We start from the raw sequence: 22677 nt of genomic DNA on the forward strand, positions 1-22677 counted from the left end.
AAAAGATATGTCCTTCCTGAATTTATGAGTGATAAAACACGTTGTTGCTCAGTTCAGCGCACTCTGTGGTTTTACTGTCCCAGCCTCTGTTTGATGTAACCAGTAGCTCTTGGTGAATAATGTTAGCATATATACGATAGATAATGATGTTTGTATTCGTACTAGTGTTTAATTGATACGTTGCATGGCTGCTCCTCAGTCGTCAGCTGTTCAAGAGATGCAGTTCAACTATTACCTTTTTTTTTAATGTATTTTTTGTTGCAATTATGGTGACATGAGTACAGAAATACTCCACTACAGGCACAAGTACCACCTCAAATTCTTCACCCAATCTGAAGCATTAGGTACATGCTCTAAAATTTACTTTACGTACTCCACTAGGACGATTTTATTTCAGTACTGATGCAGATGCAGTTTATAACATAAACAGGTGGTGGAGGCAGGTGGTTAACCTATAATAACACATTCTAATTTAGCAACTTATTATATTTAGTTTAACTAGCAACTAAAGCTTTAAAATATTTACAGGATTTTAGTATTATACAATTTTTCCATCTTAACTGTAATAGAGTTAAAGTAAAGGTTATGTAGAATAGAAATATAAGTCTCTCAATACATAAGTACAGTTTGTACAATATGGTGAGTAAATGTCACTTAATACCTCTGAGTATAATATTACTGACAACAGCAGCAGGAGACACAATGATAATATTTGTATTGACAAAAGCAGCAAGAGCTGTTTCAATTTGATTAGTGCATTTTGAAGCTGAGGCTGATTAAAGCTGATTTGTTTTGGCAGACTTTACAGCAAATTAATCATTCATTCCAAATATTATTTTATTTACACACGCATAGCTTACTTGTAAAAGTCAGTTTGTTATTATTATTATTACTATTATTTGTAAATTACATACAATACATACAAAAACAAATGAGTGGTCATCTTATGTTCGGGCCAGTATGGTAGTACCGTCAGAGCCACATGACAAGTTTTGCTCTTTATAATAAAGGCTACGAGCTGGACTTGGGGCTGGTCTAGGATCAGGGCAGGTCGTGCTGGGAGGTGCTGTGAGGTGACAGGTTTTGGGTTGGAGACTAACCTTTCTTCCGGAGTCCTTGCTGCCACACTCCCCTTTATCGTACCACCATTTGTTTTTCAGTTTGTCTAAGACGGCTTGCTCATTGAGTTTCAACACCGCTAGGTTTACTGGGATTCTTCCAACCGTAAGGAAATAACATAAATAACATATTATACCATGTTATTTTATGTTATTAATTCAGAAACACAGAGCAGCAAATACATACACACGTTAATGCTTGAGCTTGCTTATAGGTTAAAATAAAAAAAAAAAGAAAAAGAAAAGAAAACAGGCGCACACACAGACATATATATATATATGTAGCATTAACATCTTCAGAAACATCAAAGTCAAAGTGATATGCATTAATACTCCATCTAGCTCGGTTGGCTTGCTTCCTAAGGCAGTAGATGTGTATTACTATATCACTTTGGGTAACCGGCAGACTGCTTACCCTCACTTATGCAACCCAGATCTCAGTTGTTTCTTTTTTTTATAGGCATGCAATCTTAAAAAGATCACTGCGCACCAGAGAATAGTTGGTTTATTTACTAAGCACTGATCAATCTGAAATTAGGAGATAATACCAAACTTCACCCTTAGTGGCTTTCAGATTCAGCCACCACGGGTGCAAACTATCACCCCCCCCCCTCCTGGCTTTTTTCCTTTGCTCTCCCCCGCTCAGCAGAGAGATTAAGTGTTGCTGGAGTGGTAGTGCAGCGCGGTCCTGCCGGTTACCCCCCTCCCCATAACCCTCCACTCCCAGTGGTGGTGGGTTACCCGCAGGGTTTATCAAACTGGCTCTGACCTTGGAGTCCCCGCCCCCGCTGCCGCACTCTCCCTTGTCGTACCACCACTTGTTTTTCAATTTGTCCAAGAGGCCCTGCTCGTTCAGTTTTAACACTGCCAGGTTTACTGGGTTTCTTGAAAATAATATAAGACAATAGCCATTAGGAGACACTCTATGGGACAGATATAAAAGATTGGTCGCATGGTGGTGGTGATTATGGCAACATTTACTTGCTATTAGAAACTCCTGCATATAACTACTGATGTGAAACAGGAGTGGCAGCTTTAGATGCACATGTTAGTTGTATCTCTGCATTGGGCCGAGATGCTGAGTGCCCATACAGTAGTAGAGTCAGGTTTTACCAAGCAGGGGCCCTCAGAGGGAGGCAGAGCAAACACTCCAACTGGAGATGCCTTGGATGCAGAAGTCTGTCTACAGATGGTAATTTCCTTTCAGCAGTACCAGCATGCAGATTGCTATGGTAACTAACCTATCAATATTCAACCCATAACAGCATTCTGGTGTAATAGAGGCTCGTGTTGAAGAATTTGTAACTGTCAGGTTCACTTTCAAATCAGGTTTATGTCTTAAATAGACTGAAAGGAAACCCATATAGATGCAGATCTGGACTCAAAGCACCTCCTCAAGGTTTGCGCTCTCTCTCTGGTGAGTGTGTGTGTGTATTTCCTATAGCTGACAGGCTGTGGACAAAGACTCTCTCCATCTACAAGTCACAGAGAGGTAGAATCTGTAATCAGAATTTGCATTATAAAAAAGATTTTACTATGCAAATTCCTGATTTTCTTTTTTCTTCAATTAGTGCCAGTTCTTCTAGTGGAGCTAATATTTGGTTTGTTTTGATTGGTGATATTCTGCCTTCCTCACCGGCAGGTGCAAGAGTCTTTATTCCCAACCTTGAGTGCACATCACAGCTGTAGGGAACACAGGTATCCTCAAAGCTGGTAAAACCTCGGAATTCTTTCTCAGTCCAGAGGACTCAGACCAAAAGAAAGAAGTCAAAGTGTGTGGACATGGATGGTTTCGAGACCTAGAGGACATTGGTTAGTTTGGTCAGTTGGTTAGAGGCAAGCAGATGTCAGGGAGACTATTGTATGTTAGGCTGGATGGTGTCAGGCAGGCATGGGGGGGTGGCTGGACATTGTATATGTAAAAAATGAAGCAGCGAGCACAGAGCATATACAGCATATTAAACAGACTGGTCAGAAAGTGTTCTTTGCAGACAGTCCTGTAAAAATAAAGATAATTTTCAGCATCTATTTTCTCAAAGTGCTACTTGCACTTAGGCCTGCACTGCAATGTTTTGCATATATCCTGCTGGGTGCAGGGCAGAGTTTCAATATGGCAATATTATCTTAGTAAGGATTGAAAATCAGCCAGACATGAGAAACCCTTTCATGCATGGCGTCCACAATAGGGGACAGTAAAATAAACTTGATAGATCTCTCCCAAAACGATTTGTGGGCAGCTTCAGTAGCTCTGTCACAATATTGTAAAAATTATAACGTTGCATTGCAAATCCCCTTCGATTGCTGACAGTCTTTAGCCAAGATGCTCGATAACAGCAGCCATGCACAAAATGCCTGAGGCATATTTGTCAAAAACTTCTATTCAAAGATGTTAATTAAGGTACAAAACAAAGAACAAAGAAAAAAAATGTAACAGAAAAAAAAATCAATTTAAAGGAAAATGTTGTTTTGTTTTAGCCTCAAAAACTAATTATTCACATACGTGGATGTCATGCAACAGCGGCCTCTGTGTAGCATGTGGCTGGATTTCTATAATTTAACAGACAAATTAACTTAAATTATCATATTTATTAGCATTGAAGTCATTTTTTAATTCCTAATTTACCAATGTATGCATAGACAGATTGTTTTTTCTTGGTCACTGACACAGCACCTTGTTGTAGTGAATTTCCAGAAAGGATACAGAAATGCTGGGGACATCTGAGTCAGATTTGTTCTCATATTTACTACTGCTGCATGGCTTTCACACACTTTTACAAGGGATGTAACGGTGCTGAAAACCAAAGCCATGACAAATGTCCACAGTCTTGTGAAAAACACTGTAACACTGTGTGTATATAGAAGGCATAGTGTGACATGGCTGTCAGCTGCAGTTATAATGTGTTGCATTTGTTGTGTTCAGGGAGAGTACAGAATGTAGGGCATTTCATGCTTTGAAAGCAATTAGAGCCCAATAGCATTAAGCATTAGTATAATAGCTGGTGGTGTAAAAACAAAACAAAAACCAGATATGAACCAAAACTGAGGTCAAAATTAAATCCTGGATTTGGGGAATCATTACACTTCTCTACCAACTGAAAGTTATATCAGTTTGAGCTTTTTTCACTCTATTTAAAGTACGATGTTTTTATCACCATCAGCATGAATTAAAACTGGCAATATATTATTTTTATCAGGTGCTACTCTGCTCTTATACACTAGTACATGTATTTGTTACATGACATCCACATACAGCAACAGCTATATAACTTTTGAAATAATAGTGAATTATTAAAAAAGGAAATTATTGTCACAATTTTGAATAATATAAGCTATCCTGAAACAAATCTGGATATGCTCTTTTCTTATTTCAGCCATGAAAGGGTTAATTCCTTGAATAGCTTCCATTCGGTGCCCTGGATGACATTGTTCTTTTGGTTGCCTTCCTCTCCATCGCTCCCTCTTGCCCTGCCCCTGCATGCTGATTGGTTCGGCTGAGTGCTCTCCTGGCTCCTTCCTTCCCTATGAAGTACCTGTTGCTTATTTTACCTTAATCAGTCACTAGTATTTATGCTTCCCTTTCTTCCTTATGAGATTGTCTATTGGGTCCTTGTTGCTGTAGCTCTCCAGTCTTCTTTTATTTAGTGTTCCTTGTGTTTTGAACTCTGCTTCCCTTTGGGTTTTGTGCCTCAGCCTCTCGATTACACCATTCAGTTCTCTGCTCTACATCTAACTCTGAGTCGCACGTTAGAGTTCAGGTCTGAGATCATTACTGTAGAGTCTGGCCAGTATGGACTCAGCTCACAGCTCAAGGGAATACCATCCTCTGCCATGAACAACATCTCTTTACCCTGCTTGTGGCAAAGCAGGCAGGGCACCTACAGAGGATGATGTAAGAGCAATTTCAGGGTCCCCTGCTGACCCCTTCCCTACCTCACAGAACTATCACATCCCAATTAATATTCAGGTGACTCTGAGAAATGTGCTAAATCTGTGAATCTTCATCACATCTTGGTCCAGGATCACACTCGGCATGTCCAGTCAGTCCTCCAGCATCTCTTCAAGAACCAAATTTTCATTCAAGATGAGAAGTGTGAATATCATGCAATCACCAATCACTTCTTCCAGGGTTTTATCGTACGTGTTGGGAGCATCCAGAAGAGTACTGTGAAAGTTCAGGCTGTGTTTTACAGGCTTCTACCTGACTTGAAAGTATGACACTGGCAGTTGGGAGCTACTGGTGCTTAAAATGTCATTAGAAGATTGGCAGAACTGGCTGGAGGGAGCGACACACCCGTTTGTGGTTTGGATAATTTACAAGAATCTGCAATACATCAGCCACAAGTCTGGACTTAAAGCAAGCCAGGTGGACTATGTTTTTTTTACCAGTTTTACTTTATCCTCTCTTACTGTCCAGGATGTAAGAAGACAAGAAAGATGCTCTCTCCTGTATTTCTCAGTCTGAGAGCAGTGCTAAGAGCCCTGAGCACATACTTGATAGACTGATAGACACATTGAAGGCCCTGGAAGACCATGCTACACCCAGTAACTGTACTGTGGGTCTACTCCTCCAACCTCTTCTGTCACTCTGGGGCTGCCCACACTCTTTCCCTGCTCTGCCAACACTTCTGTAGTCCACCAAGGCATGGCCATGACTTGCACGGCTTTGCCAGGCACAATGTCTCTGTCCGGGGCCCACAAGTCACCTCTCTCTATTGGGAAGAGTGTTGTTCATTCCTGAGTGATTCCATAAGCCTTTCCTCCACAGTCCAATGAACAGATGGAAAGGATGAATCAAGAATTACAGAGGAGCCTCTGACTGCCCCTGACATCCATCCTCTGATATCCACGTACAAAGCACCTTATTTTGTTCATCTGTGGGCATATCTCTGTTCTAGTGGGCTTATGGTTGTTAGTCTCCTCTTTTCCCTACTCAAGAGCAGGAAGCAGGCATTCTATCAGTACTGGCTTTCATCAAATGTTGCCACCAAACCTGGATTGTAGCCACAAGCACACGACTGCACTCCTCAGCTCGATACCAGACAGCAGCCTATTGCCACGCGACTCCAGTCTCCAGTTTCCAGTTTCCACTCATGATCTGCTCCTCAGCATCCAGTTTTAAAAGCTAGCATATGCATGTCAGCAAAGTAACAATAAACGGTCCTCTTGGGAATGATATTTGTTTACAGGTCACTTTAGATACACCTGTCAAATGCTTATTAATGCAAATATCTAACACATATCTCTGTTAGGTGCAACATATGGTGAGAGAAAGTCAGACTGGAGCATCTCTTATATCTGGCATCTCTGCAAATGAATGCATGGACAATGCAGTACAGGCATAACTGAAGTCAACTCTTTGGATCCATGGGGCATTCACTCATGTCTGATTTTAGGTAAGCAGAAATGAGCTAGTTTGTATTTCAAGCATATAATATTTGGATCACTCAAAGTGTATTTCTTTTGACACTACGCAAACTGAATGTTTGTTATCAGTTAATGAAACTCAGTATCAGACATCTGTGAACAGCCAGAGTGGGAACCTGATAATAACAGACATCACTCGGCTAGTAATAAACACAAAGAGAGGAAGTTAATGGGGGCCATCCTCAGCAGTTTAACACTACATCCCATTGCAACTTCGTAGTGTTAGACCAATCTGACAACATGATTTGGGAGATTAGAATAATTTCACCACTGGCCTTATCATTAATACAACACTTATTTGTTATATGAAATCTCATTTGCATGAAATGTAAAAAGAACCTGTGACTAAGGCACATAAAACGTTTCTGGTTACTCGTTGTGACCTTTGGCTGTCCACCAAGGATGAATCCTGAATGAATTCTCAATGAGTTTGAACGAAATCTCCCCATATGGCTCCTTTCATTAAAATAAATGAAGCCTATTAGCGATAGATTAAAAGCTTCAGATGCCACCAGCTTCTGCGCTCTCTCTGTAGTTGCAGAAGAAATATGAATGAGAAGTTGGTTAAGGTGTTAATGTGATGTGAAATGACAGCTGCTGCTCTTGGACATCGATGACAGAAGTACATCCAGTAGGAATTATCATTCATTACATCAATTATCACATTGAATGTGACAAATAAATTTAACTCTGATGACTTCACATTCAGGGTGAGAGCCCTGGCGTAAGTGAAAAGTAGACACGTGGGATGTTGTCCTTGTAGCTACGATTCTGCTTCAAGGGCTCTGTGGGTTTGTGAGGGATACGTTTTACATTTTGTACGTGTGTTTGTGGGGGATTCTTCAGATTAAAAGATAACTGTATGAGATGAAGAAGTTGTATGATTATACGGTAGCAGGGAAATAAATGCTTTTGAAAAAGGACACGTCTCCCAGTACTACATTACACTTCTGCTAGAGCACACAGGTTAAAAGGTACAGTGTGAGTAGGATAGCCACAAACAATGTTGGCCATCAGAGGTGAAAATGAGCATAACCAAGTTGTAAATGTATGTATGACATGTGGAAGCCATGAAGAAAAATAAGAAAAAGTTTAAAAGTACTGTAAAAAATATGTATTTACATGTGTAAATTTAATAAAAAGCTGAATATATAAATTGAAATGCATAAAAATGCATTCATACATGAGTTCATGCATGACTGCAAATGCAAGAAGTGAGGTCAATGGACAAATGATCAGGTGACAGATGATGCGCGTGCATGAGCTCAAATAAAAGTGCTTCATGGCTTTTATCCAGCCACGCTGCAGTGGCAGGGGTTTACCTGAGAGGGGAGCCCTTGGGTGTGGCGATGCCGTAACCTTTAGAGTCCAGGTTCCCTCCCACCTTCATAGTGTCGCAGGGTTTCCTCTGCTCTATGTACTCATTCATAGTGGACTCCAGCAGGTAGGCATACTTGCCCTTGGACTTCCTGACTCTCATTACACCCTCGTCTGTCGTCCGGACAAACACGGATGGGTCAGCTGCTTTCATGTAGGACCACATCTTCTCGAACACAGCGATCTTAGACCTCTGAGGGCCAGAAATGAATGAGAGAAAAATGGGAAGACAGTGAAGTGGTCAGTGTGAGTGTTAAGTTCATCTTCCTACTGTACAATGCTGTCAAATGTTTCCTTGAAATGTTTACAAAATCAAACTCCATCTTTAATTATTTATGGTGACATTTGTCTGAGCAATGGCAATAGCCATTCAATATATTTATTTCTGACATTAACCCTCCAGTAGTCTGTCTTTCCTGTACTGGATTCAATGAACAATTTCTTTCAGTCACTTGTTTTCTGTTCATTCTCCTTACATTGTAGTAAGCAAATTGCTGGTGCAAACTGAACAAGCCACTGCTATAGCTTAATATTACACGTATTCAACTAGAGAAACGCGGTGGCTTTAATTAGGAGGCGGGGACAGGAAACACAATTTAGTCAATGAATGTTGTTCTGAAAATAAATCTTGGTTTCTCACCCTGAAGAATTCTTTGGTGGAGCCGGCATCCAGGGTTCCATAGGCGATCTCCGTCTGCTTGGCCAAATCCTCAGCACTCTCTATAGGAGACACCATCCTCTCCACTGTCAGGAAGGCAGCCAAGTTGGCAGTATAGGACGAGATGATGATGAGGGTGAAGAACCACCACACGCCCCCAACAATGCGGCCTGACAGAGATCTAAAAACAGAAGTAGTTTGTGGGTCAAAAAGAGATCCATACAAGACAGGAAGACACTATTTCTACATGATGTACTGTATCTTCAATTCATTACTTTTCCGTCCAGGCCAATTTTATGCAGACAAAAGAAAAGCATATCAGGAAAGGCAATCTAAAAACCTTGTGATGTTCACACATTCAAATGACCCAGATTGCATCACACTCACCCAGCATTTACACACTCTTCATTCCATCAAGCTTGGAGAGCTTAGTCCAATGTGCTAAGGCAAGATAACCACTACCACAAAGGCCCACTCAGCTTCTGCCTGCCAAATTAATCTCGCTTTAAGAAAGTTGCCAATATGTTTCATGGAACCACGCACATTAATTGTTGGGGATTAATAGGCAGATGAGAACACTTAGCCACTCTTCTAATTGCTCTTAAAAAAATACAAAAAGAAAAATAACATGTGTCATTTCAGAGCAAAATCCCCTATGTCAAATCCCTGTCTTTCCTCATGCCGAATCTCTTCACCTCAAGAGAAGCCAGTTTGAACAGCTACAGCAGAAATCATGTTGGGCTGCATTTTAGGTCCCCGACAAGCACGGAGGCAGAGGGGTAGAGCTTACGCAATGAAAATGACACAAATCTGAAACAAAAAAAAGAAAAAAGAAAAAAGGCTTTCATGGTTCACCTTTGAGCCATCAAGCCAAATGGAGTGTGAACATGAAGGCGAGATTAAGTATGGTGGGAAAAAAAAAAAAAAAAAAAAAGGGAGAAGCTAAAACATAATCATTTAAGATGCTTTTCAGATGACGGGCGGATGATGAAAGAGCAGCCGGGGAGCGAGGAGAGAGGAATCACAGAATGGATGCCGAACCTTTGAAAATCAGTCGGCAGAATGCGGAGCTGTCTGCAGGGTGTGTGTGTTTTGACTTGTTCACTGATCACTGCTCAAATGGGTGGGGGTAAAGGTTAAGCTTTCGCTGTGCAGAGAAGCAACATGCATTTTCAGATACCTCAGTGAATATGTAATACTGCAGCACAACATTCACAGGCAAGTGGCTGATGCTCCTATATCAGAAGTGACAATAGAACCAAAGACAAATCTGCACTCTATTTATCTCTGGTATCATTTGGGTCAAGGAGATCTGTTCATTTTAAAGACTTCATAGATAAATATGCATGTGTGGATTTGGTGACATATCCATATGTACTAACTCAGTGCTTCATTTGAATGACGTTTGCTGAGTGATGTAGTAGACTTAATATCATTTCCTCCATTTATTTATATTTAAACAAATGTGTAAAGATATTGAAAACAAGAATGTGCAAACATCATAACAGTCTTAACTCCCCAAACCTTTACTTTGCAGTCACATATGAACAAAAGAATAGCAGCAAAACACCTGAACTACCAGAACGAGTGAAATTTGAGGGTGTTTTTTTCTTTTAAAAAAAACTCCCAATTGAGTGAAGATGCACTTTCTCGGTCCTGTCGCAGTTCTTTATTTCACTTTATTATATTACATTTCGAACTATGTCTAATTACTAGAGTGTTGCTTAGAGCTCTGCAAAAAAGTGGAACAACATGACAAACAAAGAACTATCCTGACATAGTTATGAGGGGGAAAACAGAGAAAGTGTGTTATGTTAGGCTGAAATTGTGATACAACTGAGAGAGAGAGAGAGGGAGAGAGGAGCAGAAATGGCAGAGATGAAAAGTAAACTGGATAGTACCACCAGAGGCTGACAAACTCCTTAACTCTGACTGCTGCTGGCCTCCAGGGATGGCAGTAAACAGCTGTCTAATCCTTCTCCTTCAATCGCCCTTTTCCTTTCTTACACATTTCCCTTCCTCTCCTTTCGTTTTCACTTCCCCCACCATCCACCCTATGTCTCCGCTGTGCTCCCTGCCTGTCTCTCCATGTGCTGCGAGCCTGACGGGAGGTTTGTTTTGGACCGAGACAACAATGGCCTACACCTTGGCACTGACACTGACACATTCAAGTATACATGCACATCCACACACACACACACACACACACACACGGGTCGTCACGAAACACACATGCTTCTTTCCTGAGGACAATATAAGTGTGTGTGTATATATATGTGTGTGTGTGAACAACCAGGTCACCACTGGCTGTGTGATTGGGATGAGGAGAAAGAAAGGGGCTGTGCATGTGCATGCATGTGTGTGTGTGTGTGTGTGTGTGTGTGTGGGCGTGTGTTAGTTCTCCTGCAGCAGTCGTCCTCCGGAGTTGAGCAGAGCGACTGGCAAACACAGACCTGTTTGTCTCTGTTTGTTTCCTTTTGAACTGGCTTCCTTTGAGGCTCCTTTCCGCTCCTCATACATTATTGCACAGCAGCCTGCCGTTGTTCCTCGATAAATCATTAACTAAGCTGTCTTATTACAGTAAGGGAAATCTTCCAACTAGCACTGTAATTTCATAGTCTTGTTAAGGTAATGATTAATCAATTATTCAGTCTGCCTCTTTTATTGCATTACCAAGTAAAGGAGGGGTTATGGGAGCAGCAGAAGCACTTGCTTGGTTTCAGGGATGTGTCCAGGATTATAACTGTATTTGCATCCTTAATACATCAATGATAATTTGTCATTTAACTATCTTCTCGCTATGTTGAAGTTGTAGAAGTTGAAACTTCTAAAACTCAATGATAATATTTCCATGTGTACTAGCAATAACTGTAGGTAAATTAGCTTATGTCATGGTGCGATAATGTGTCCAAATCGCAGCTTAAAGAAAATGGTAAACACTATTAAATACAACGTGTCTTCCTGTAGATGCAGCCGAGATACCTATGTATCACATTCTGAGAGCAGGCTGTAGAAACAATTCAGTTGGAGCTACTCAGCTATGAAACAATGCAATTTACTGGGTTGCTTTGTACACATATATCCTGACTTCTGGTCCAACACACACTATATACAGGATCTTGGTAAGTTGGTATTGTTCTGTTACTGTCACTTAGTTCTCAAAGAGAAGTACACTGGGCCTGAACTTTACTATGAACAATAATGTATTCCTGGTGTGAAACACACACGTTAAAAGCCAATGTCTAAGAATGCTGGATTTCCATACATGCTGATCAGAATGCCTATTAAAAAACTTGTTTGCCAATGTGGTGATCTACAAGTCCTCCTCCTCCTTTTTATGCTTCATTAGGACAAACCCCATAGTGAGACACCAGAGTGAGTGCTTTAAAAAAACAGACACTGAAGTTGATGGCAGTGACGCTAAAACAGTGATCTGAAATACACCAAAACACTCCAGAGGGGTGAGTGAAACTGCAGCATCAGCGGTGGTAATTCTCACATTTGTTTCATCATGATTATTTCACCTTTAAGAAATCCAGTTCCCCCCCCCCTCAAGCCAGAATGCAAATTCAACCCCTACAAAGTGTGTGTGTGTTACATATGTAAACTATACACATAATAAACACTGTATGACTGCATGCTCACAGAAGTGGACCAGATCTGTATCCTTTGCTGCATGATCTACACCCACGGCTCCCAGAGATTCAGTTGTAGCACTAAACTCTGATTAGAATTACCCTGGCTGGCCTCTTCTATTCGATATGGTAATTAGCAATGACTAATGATTTAAGCAAGTGTAAAAAATGAGCCAGTAATGGCCACATTACAATAGATTAGGACTTACAGAGGTTTAAATGAGAAGGAAAATGGCCTCTAATTATGGTGTGATTCTAAGACAAATCAGGGACAGAAGAAAGTTTTCTGCCACTTTTTTTTTGGGGATTCTTAAAAATGAGCAGAACATCTACGTTCTTATTGAGTGGGCACAGCCATTCCCAGACAAGACATTAATGCAAGAAGACAAAATGAGAGTGACAGAGGCTGGCATAAAAAAAAAAAAGCATCCACATAGCCTAGAGATACAGAGAGGTATGTACACACACACACACACACACACACACACACACACACACACGTATGTCAGTCATACAGCAGCCTCTCTGTTAGTGAGTATGTGCTGACTAATTAGCCACTTCTGTGGTAAACGGCAGGAAATCATTAGCAACTACAGCTAACTAGATGTGGAAATGATGACAGAGTTATGAAGAAAACATAAAAAAAAAAACATAACACCACTGTATCATTTAGACCTGAAAACATCCACTAATCAACATCAAGAGCACAGAGTGTAACACCTTCTCCAAGGGTTCAGCCTAACAAATACAAGTCTAAATGAATAAATCAATCCTGTATCAGTACCTTCCTCTGAAATATGACAATAACAATATTAGGCTACTAGTTTAGTCTCTGAAAGGATGTACCTTTAGCCCATGCATTTCAGCCGCGCTGTACTGGTTTATTAGCCCTTTCAATGTGCTGACTTACATCGCAGGGCTTTTGTTAATTAGCGTTGCCTTAACTGCTTGTAAATGTTATGAGTTGATAAAAGTTTTATTAGGCCTGCCAGTCCCTATAGCCTTCTCGGGGAAAACATTCTGTTAAAAACACACATAATAATGTGGGCATGTCAGGATAATTAACCAGAATTAAGTATTTATAAGTGCTTTACTTTTAATTTAGTTCAGCCTTCATTTAGGTTAACATACTTCCTAAAACCACGGGCAAAAGTGCAGTTTTGGTCCTGTGCTGTGGCCCTTAAATTGAACAAAGTTTGGAGCAGACGTTCCAAATCGGTTTGATGTGCACCACACAATGCTTTTAGTGCACACCGATCCCCAGGAAACAACAGACATCTTTTGAAATTGCACCTTTTTGATGCTTACAGTGTTTTAGCTTTTCCGCCACTTCACTCTCTGGCGCTTCTCTCTCTCTCTCTCTCTGTCTCGTTATTGCTAAAAGAGTCTCTGGGGGATTATATTGTGGCCAATATTGTTGCAAAGTGGTAGGTTTTATGCTGATTGTGTTTGCTTGTGCTTTTGTTTCGCTGGTGCTCACGCATGTTTGATTGTATATCTTCAGAGTGCTTTCATCTTCAAGGCCAGCCAACATGCAAGCTTAAAGCGGAAGGCATGAAAATAATGATTTATTAAAACATCCCTCTCTCTCTCTCTCTCTCTCTTTCTCTCTCTAAAGGTCAGTATTACCATGCCATTGAGTTGAAAAGAGAATATTATGATAATGTTGTTAGCAGCCTGCAGCAACCAAACCAAAAGCTGGTAATTACACTCATTCAAGCACGTTATGGAAAATTTGACAAAAGCATTATGATTCAAAGGGCTTTGTAATTGTTCACTGCATGTTCGTTTCATTAAGAAGCATCCGAGTTAAGTGGCTGCTTTGCAACATATGGCCCGTTTGAGTGGTGGAGCATGAACGCAAAAACAATGTAGCTCCCAGCCATCCCGAGTGTTGGTGCAGCGGAGTAGATCTGATTGAGATATGTCTGTAATCTTTGGCTGTACACGTGCTCGCTGAATGATATCATGGGTGCTGTCTTAGCCTCATGTAACCTGAGATAAGTCCGTGTTGGCGAGCTGTGAGAGCGCTCACTACGCGCCCACACACATACGCACAGCCTATTAGTCACCCCAGCAAGAAAACAGATACATCACCCCTGTGAAATGAAAATCAATACCATCAACACGCATAAAAAAACAGACTTGCATTGCATCAAATCGGGCTGCATAATAACACAGAGACGGCATACATGCGCTTTCAAGTGCAGTTTCACAGATCAGAGACATCTGAAGCTGCGCTGCTCTAAGAGAAAAATCTGTCTCTTTATGGTTGCCATGGCAGCGCACTGTGCACTCCAAACAGTACAGCTGAGCTGAGAGAGACTTTAGTCATCTCACTCCTCCTCCTCCTCTCCCTTTCTCTGTATAAGGGCATCCACCCCTATAGTAGGGAAGAATTGCCATTAAAGAAGAAAAAGCTCTCGTGTGAAAGGTCTCCTTTCAACTTAAGGGCTAGTAGACACAGACTTGACTGATAAGCACATGGTTCGTCTTTCCACTCAAACTATTGGCAATGTTTACTCAGGTCCAGGCAGATTTCCCATGTGGCCTTAGGCCTGGTGTAGAATTCACGCAGGGAAGACTTTCCCATACTGTCAAAGCCTGATTGCAGAAGAAAAAAAAAATCTTTGTTGCTGGAAACGTGTGGCACTCTGTGTGACTCTGTTTTAAATGCAGATTTTACAGAGAATACCCCTCTGAGGGGATGGTGTCTTTGGCTGCGTACAAAGTGTGATGCTCCAGTAAGATGCTGTGGGGATGTAAGTATGTGTCTGAGAGCGTCTCAGTAGTTTCTGACAGTGTGCATGCATGTATGATCAAAAGTTGCCTTCATGTGATTTCCAGATAAATAAAACATAAGTGATGCCGTGAACTAAACTGAACCGCCTCTTTATGAATAAAACATAACCTTCCTACCAAGTCTTCCCCAAGTGCTTTCACAGCAACTCACCAACGCCACAATTATGTAACTTAGTGGCGTGTAATATGGTCTAATTTCTTGTTATTCATGATAACAACGGTAACGCAGTGTTATACCACATTAATCCCTGTGCAAGATCAATAATGCTCTTGATCATAACATTTCATTCGGGGGGCTTGAGGGCTTGATTAGCTCCATCTGATCATTCCATAATCACTGTAATGTGGCGTTTGGCTGCACTACAAACACATGGATTGGAGAATTTTCCAGAGATACAGAGAGATACAGAGAAATACAGACAAAATTGGCTTTAAAAACAAAACAAACAAACAAAAAAAAACCCACTGTGCAACATGGTGGGAACTTTAAATTAACGCAAACTCATTGACAGAATCAATAAGAGCAATTTACAATGTGAACATTGATTAAAATACTGCCAGCAACAGCAATGCTAATTTGTTTTTTTGAGACAACATACATGGTTTTGCATATTTCTAACTAAGTATTACCACGGTACGGTTGAGATCCCTCCCACCCTGAACATTTTGTTGTCACTGCACTAATGCAGTTACCGGCATGGGCTATTTTGAAAGCTCTCCATAGAGGGGTTTTCAGGGACTTTCTGACATCTGAAATGTCACAGTTTTGAAATTAGCCTCTATTCAGAATAACATCAGCACGAGGCTGAAACTGTAAGTCTGACAAAAAAATAAATAAAATAAAGTTGATGAAACATCAATCTGAAAATGCATGTTTGCTAAAGGTTGAGCAATAAAGCAATAATGTGCACAAAGATTATTCTAATTCATCAGCTGAAACATCATATTCATACAGTATCTTTTACATAGGCTATATAATATTGCTGGACTGACGTGTTTTTTTTGCTAAGAGCTCATACTGGCAAAATTAATGCAAGTTACATAATGTTTTTTTTTTTTTAAATACAATCCGCAACTGCAAATGCAACTGAACGAGGCACTCAGCCCTACGAGAAATGAATGGTTACTGTTGGATTTTGTAGAACACACCACTACAACATGTGAAACACAAACCTTGACCATTTAAGTTATTGTGCGGTTCCTCAAATTAATATGTACTACAATGATGTGTATACAGTACTGCCCTCTGCCGTGTAGAGCTTCATTACTGTGTAATATAAAATAAACTAAGTTAGAGAAACACCAATCCTCCCTGGGTTACCATAATACACCCCATACACAATCCATTATTTAATGATTCTGACCGCCAGGCTGAGAAATTGCTGTTGTGGCAGACAGGGTGTGAGTGACAGAGCTGATTTATTACAGCCTACAATCACGGAACAGGAGCAACACAGGCGCTGAGGAGAGGAGACAACTCCAAAGGGCCATGCAGTTCAGAAATACACACACACACACACACACACACACACACACACACACACTCAAACACTCAAACACACTCACACCTGGGAACATACAGAGGCGTCAGACACAGACATTAACATTTCAAAACACACACACTGGAGGAACATCGTGAGCCCACGCTCTTTTACTTTTCCTCAGCCAAACGCTTCCACCCCACAGGCTTCATACAAAAACTGAGAGCCAGTCAAAGCACACTTGTGCTATACACAAGTCCTGCTGAGTGACAGTCTCTTGCTTTTTCTATACTGTTACTAATGCACTTACTACATAGCACTGTAGGAACCCATTTGCAAAACTTATTCCCTTTTACTATAATTTGTTGCTTCTATAAAATTACAATTATGCCAACTTTTGTACTGGCTGCTTCACAGTTAAAGCTTTGAATTGATGCTTTCACCACTACCTTTTCTGAAAATATATATAAAACAAAAATACAAATCCTTGTTAACACGAATCCCACAAATTTTGTTCTATTCCCAAAGCAAAGCAATGCCAGATACTGTTGTTGCAGTGAACAACTCCGAACAAAAAATCACACTCCTAAATCTTTATTTTTCTGTGTGTAGCTGTTACAGAGCTACGGAGAGGTTTGCCAAGTGAAACAGGAATCACCAGCGAAGCTGTGAGATGAGTGGGGGGACTGCCACACATGATAAATTCTTAACCAAACATAACCACTGGAAGAGGTAGAGAGATTTATAAAAGACGGCGAGCAAGGCGAGGAAGACTTAAAACAGGTGATGGGAGAAGAAGTAAATGGGTGGATGGACAGATAGGAGAAAAGAGATAGGGAGTTGGGGGTGGAGAGTCACTCTCGTAGAGTCCACCTGTCTGCAGAGATAAACACAGGGAGGGCCCAACAGCACGGACTGGGGCTTATGGGAGGGCCTGACTGACAGTGCTGACATTTAGAAAGAGCACATGAAACAAGGCCTCACAGAGAACAAATAGCAAGAGGAGCAGAATGACACACACACACATACCCATCCTGACACACACACACACATACTGTACACATTAATGTATCACAGCAACAATGGATACATGCGGAGCAAACATGCAAACACACACTACATGAGCACACGCACAGAGGCGCTTGTGACGCAGTCCAATCAGGTGCTGATAGGCATCTGACAAAGACAGTGGCATCAAGCGCTCGCTTTTAATAGAACCAGAAAGTAGACAAACACACACTAATAACAATTAGCACACGTCTACTGATTAATCCAGGACAGCATGGATTCTCAGTGTCGTTCCTTTGCCTTTTGTCTCTTGTCGTAGAAAGAGTGAAGTGTTTTGTGGCCGCCCACTTCAGAGCTGAATGCCCCTCTAGAACATTTTGTTCTCACCTATTAGTGATTAAAAGCACGGTGATGAGTGGTTTGCAATTGCCGGCAAAAAAAAACAAACTAAAATGCCACCAAAGTCAGAAACAATGGTTCTCTAATATTCTGTAAGAGGAAAACAATAATCAATCATCAGTGGCAGAGTGAGAATATAAAAGATCAACTAGTACTGTGTCTCAAATATAGAAACAAACCAATTTTATAAACATTTTAACTGGCAAATTAATTTTATGAAATTGTATGTTTTTTACTCAAATTATAGGATTTTTATTTACCATTTATTTTTTAAATTTCAAATAGCCTTTTCCTTAATGCATTAATAATAATGTTCCCAGTAGGTATGCACTAATATGCAATGCATTTTTATTTATCTAGTGTTGCTGTAACTTAAATAATATTTATATGACAACTGTAAACAATTTTACAGTAAAATAGGAAAATGATAAACGAATATGGACAGACTAAAAGACCTAAATCTAATAGATCTCATTTCATTAGTGACAAAATTACAGTGATTAATTACATATGATTATGATGATAGACCAGTATGAAACTAAAATCAAAATAAAAGTCAAATTACAAATATCAAAATAGAGTAAAACTGTATATAATTAGTGTTAATGAGCTCAGAAAAAATCTAAAGAAAACGGGGGCACACATGCAAAGAAAATTAGAACACACGCCCCAGAACACAGACGAGCAAAAACGTCCTTGTAAAAATGTTTCAGATTTAAAAAGAATTCCAATAGCTTATTGAAACGGTGCTATGTTCATGTTAACGGGATTAATAGGACAGGAGTGCTATTGTTTTTTAAATCACAAATAGCATGTCCTTTCAAATAGCAGAGGAACCCAGAATGGCTTTAGGAGATACATCAACATGCACCTCCGTGTGTGAATATGAGCTGTGCTAACTAGAGCAACTAGGTCACCTAAATTTTCAAGGGGAAGATGTTTCCTTCAGGGCAGTATTCAGTGGGGTGAAACATTCACTGTGTTGGTTTTCAAGACACCAAGCAGACTCCACCATGCTGATCGCTACACTGTGATCTGTGTTTTTTTTTTCTTGTTGTTGCTTTTTATGCTGCTATACCCACTTCCTAGTAGTGTTTCATTACCAACACAAGAATGTTCAATTATATTTGAAGGGCATTGTCAGGGTTAGAGGAGGATATTTAACTTAGAGTACGTCTTAGGAGGATATGAGCCCCCACAGCTGCCACCGTCACTGCTGTTCCTAAACAGGGCGTCTGTTTAAGTGCCAGTACATGTCTGGTTTCACTTCAATGTGGGTTAGGTCTCCCAAAATAAGTGCTGCCCTTACCAGGCAGTTAAAACACAATGTAATCTTATCACTTCTACATTGTGTCATTCTCTCTCCATCAGTAGGTAAATGGAATTTCAGGCCAACAGCCTTATTACAGTTATTACAACAGACGATGAACTCTGTCTTGAAATGGATTAATATTGCAGTCGGGGATGGTATTAAGAGAATACAGGATTGTTCTGTTTTGTCCTTTTAAACAGTCCGTGAAAGGTCTTTCCCCTCGAGAAAAACTAAACCAAATACTGTACACACAGCACACACCAGCCCGTGTTTGGTAGAGCAAACTACAGCAACAAACACACAAAGTCCCACACAGACACACAAAAACACGTGCGTGCATACAAATCGAGACCACAGAGACAATTTCGGGAAGCATGGTGACATTCTCTCTCCCGATAAGGTGTACGAGGAAATCAATCGTTATTGCAGATGCATTTTCTTTTTGTAAAGGAAGAATGGTTGGACAATAGGCTTCAGTCTGCTTTAAGCCCAACGGAGTCTCCAGGTAGAAAATGGAAAATGTCAGATAAAGGCCCGTGGGAGTAGGGATCTAGTACCTACATCATGTAGTGCTGAGCACCTATGCACAGCCTGTAGGCGCAGAGATTTTCTCCCTTCTGATATTTGTGTAAGGTAAGAGCAAAGAGGAAATACATTTTGTAAATGTCAGGAGATGGAAACAAAGATAAAAACAGAGCAATGTACATTGTTAAGATGTCTTTAACCTTCACGCACTCAATCGGGGACGGCTGGCTGAACAACGCTGCTATTTCCCTACACATCCCTAAACAAATCATTACAACGATGTCTCCTTTTAGTGGTCACGGATCAGTTTAAATGATGCAGGGGGTCGGCTCACTTTTCTAACTTTCACCTAGTGCTATCCTGCCAGATAGAGGTCGAGTTTTATCTGGCTTTACGTCAATGCCAATGCAATAGGGGATCGCTTTTAAAGGAATACTTAAGCATTGAAGTACGCCCGCTGAAACTATCCATACCATTCATAGTTCTGTCCAAATACGCAGTCACGGCGGTTTAAAAGGCTTTTGAGCTGTTTTTTTTTTACTTTGGACTCAACTAGTCTGCATATATGCTAACCTAGTCCTTTAGCCTCAGCTTCATATTTACCATACAGACATTAGAATGGTATTTATCTAACCAGAGAAAGTCAAAAGATTTGTTTTATGTGCTCGATTACACATCAGTATTTACAAAAGGATGATGACATGAACAGCTTTTCATTTTCTAAACCAAGCCAACGATATCAGACATCCCATCCTCACAGTATAGCGACTACAGTACCCAGATTATTGACGTGCACCGCCATCAAAACTTTACATTATGCATATGTGGCTTAATTTTTAAAGAGACAAGAGGCTCGGCATCTACACATGACCTAAACTGACTCTACTTTTTCAGAGTTACAGTGTTACTGACATTATCTTCTCATCTCCTCCTGTTAGTCCCTCTGGAAAGCTCAGAATGTCGACCTCAGTGTCTCTAATTTCAGACACTTAATGAGATTTTTAATTGGTGACCTTTTGAGAATGGTTTTATACCATAGCTCATGAGAGCACTCGAGGGGAGCAAACCCATAGCACTCAATACTCACACCAGCATTCTTCATAAGAGCCTTTCAAGGGTCTGATATTTACCTTTGCCCACAGAGAGACAGATAAACTGGTTGATCGATAGGCAGACAGAGAGACGGACAGAGACAGATGAATAGATTGCATGTTGATACTGTCACAGGCAGAGTCTGGACGTAGAGAATAAAAAAAAACTACTACTAATACTTTGTGTTATGACCACTTTATAAACTCCCTCTGCTGTTCTACGCCAAGCTTTTCACAAGTAAAGCACAAAATCTCAATAGAGCCCAAATGAGTTTAAGGAGAAAGCAAGCCTGTTGAAGCACTGGCGGGGGTGGAAAAAACAGACAAATAGCACAAAGATAGTGCTAAAAATCTTTTTGTGTGGGGCTGTGGATGAAAGGGCATCAAAATTTGTGGGCTCATTTTCTTACCGTGGTGAGATGTCACATCCCTGCTGCATGAAGGCGCCCAGTGAAAACCAAAGGGAGTTGAAGATGCCAAACTCATTGGTCTGCTCAGGACTCTGTTGGTTGGTGTTTTGCTGAGCTGGTGTCTGGCCCTGCTGCACCCCGTTAGAGGCTGCAGCTTGAGTGGGAGTCTGCGGCTCGCCACCCTCCTCATAGTCCTCGGAGTGCCACTCGTACGGGCTGAACCGACTGACAAGGAAGAGAACCACGCTGACGCCGATGTAGGCAAAAACAATGCACATCCAGATCTCGTAAGCCAGTGGATCCAGGAATGAGAACACACCGGGTTTGGATTTGGTTGGTTTCTTGATCATGATGGAGATACCAAGGGACATGAAGGGCTTGGAGAAGTCGATGACTTCTTCACGGACCAGGGTGATGGTCAGAGGAGCCACAGCCACATCTGCTTTCTGAGGAAGACATTAGAGACAGGCAGGCATAAGTATTGTCATAAGTATTGTACATGGGGTGCACATGCTAAACTAGGATGGTGACCATTTTAATTACATTATACTGTACTTGGAAATATGCAATGTCATAATATACATGTTTGCATGCTGACATTTGCATTCACAAATCTATACATATCTATTATTCTAGTGTTCCTGGCTTTAAACTATCACAAGGAAGTTACAGTAAGTCTTATTTATCTCTTAACTTATGGGGTTAGCATGCCCCTATACTCCAACAGAAAACTCCACTCACCCCATACACCAGTTCTCCCACCATGCCGTTCCACATCTTGGTATCAGGATCTCTGGCTCCATATTTGCCATCAGAGACAATCTTCAGTTTGTACTGGTAGCCCACATGCTTGGCGATCTCTGCAGCCAGCTCGACAATGTAGCCCTCATACTTATCATTTCCCACAAGCTGTTCATGGTTCTTCTTCAGCATCACATATGGAGACTCCTGTGAGATGTAAGTACGAGTAACCATCAGTAAAAACCTATTTTTCCACAGTTATCATTCCTACTACAGGTGTTTGAATTCGCATAGGGAAAATCAAGGAACTATTTTTGTAGTAACTGATACACATTTCTTGGCACAAGCTGTTGTGAGTAAGTAATATCACTTAGACAATTAGTTAAGCTAATTAAGTCACAGATAGCGTTACGGCTGATGATAAATCTTTAATATGTAGTTAGATAATGTAGATATAATATCATATGGGCATTTGGGAGGGGATGTAGTGGATGCATTTTGTGCCTCAACACATTTCATCACTTATCTTTCCCCCTTTTTCATAGCTGAGTCTTTAGAATAAAACTTAGTGGGTTTAAAATATAATTGTTGCTGTGAAAAATTCAAAAGAAAAGGTAATTACACAGAATTACAGGGTATTATTTTGGCTTTGTTCCCTGAAGTTATGGTATGTAATTCAAACACAAAAGGTGCCTA

At 40.7% G+C, this 22677-nt stretch overlaps 1 protein-coding gene across 1 annotated transcript in view; it reads right to left on the reverse strand.

Moving 5' to 3' along the window:
• Window positions 1-22677, reverse strand: part of gria1a (glutamate receptor, ionotropic, AMPA 1a) — a 60733-nt gene that overhangs the window by 8154 nt on the left and 29902 nt on the right. The window contains 5 exon segments of the mRNA XM_026358270.1: window positions 1888-2002; window positions 7865-8112; window positions 8560-8758; window positions 21241-21686; window positions 21982-22188. Coding sequence (XP_026214055.1) covers window positions 1888-2002; window positions 7865-8112; window positions 8560-8758; window positions 21241-21686; window positions 21982-22188 — 1215 coding nt within the window.

This window comes from Anabas testudineus, chromosome 10 (assembly GCF_900324465.2).
Source record: "Anabas testudineus chromosome 10, fAnaTes1.2, whole genome shotgun sequence".
Taxonomy (NCBI): domain Eukaryota; kingdom Metazoa; phylum Chordata; class Actinopteri; order Anabantiformes; family Anabantidae; genus Anabas; species Anabas testudineus.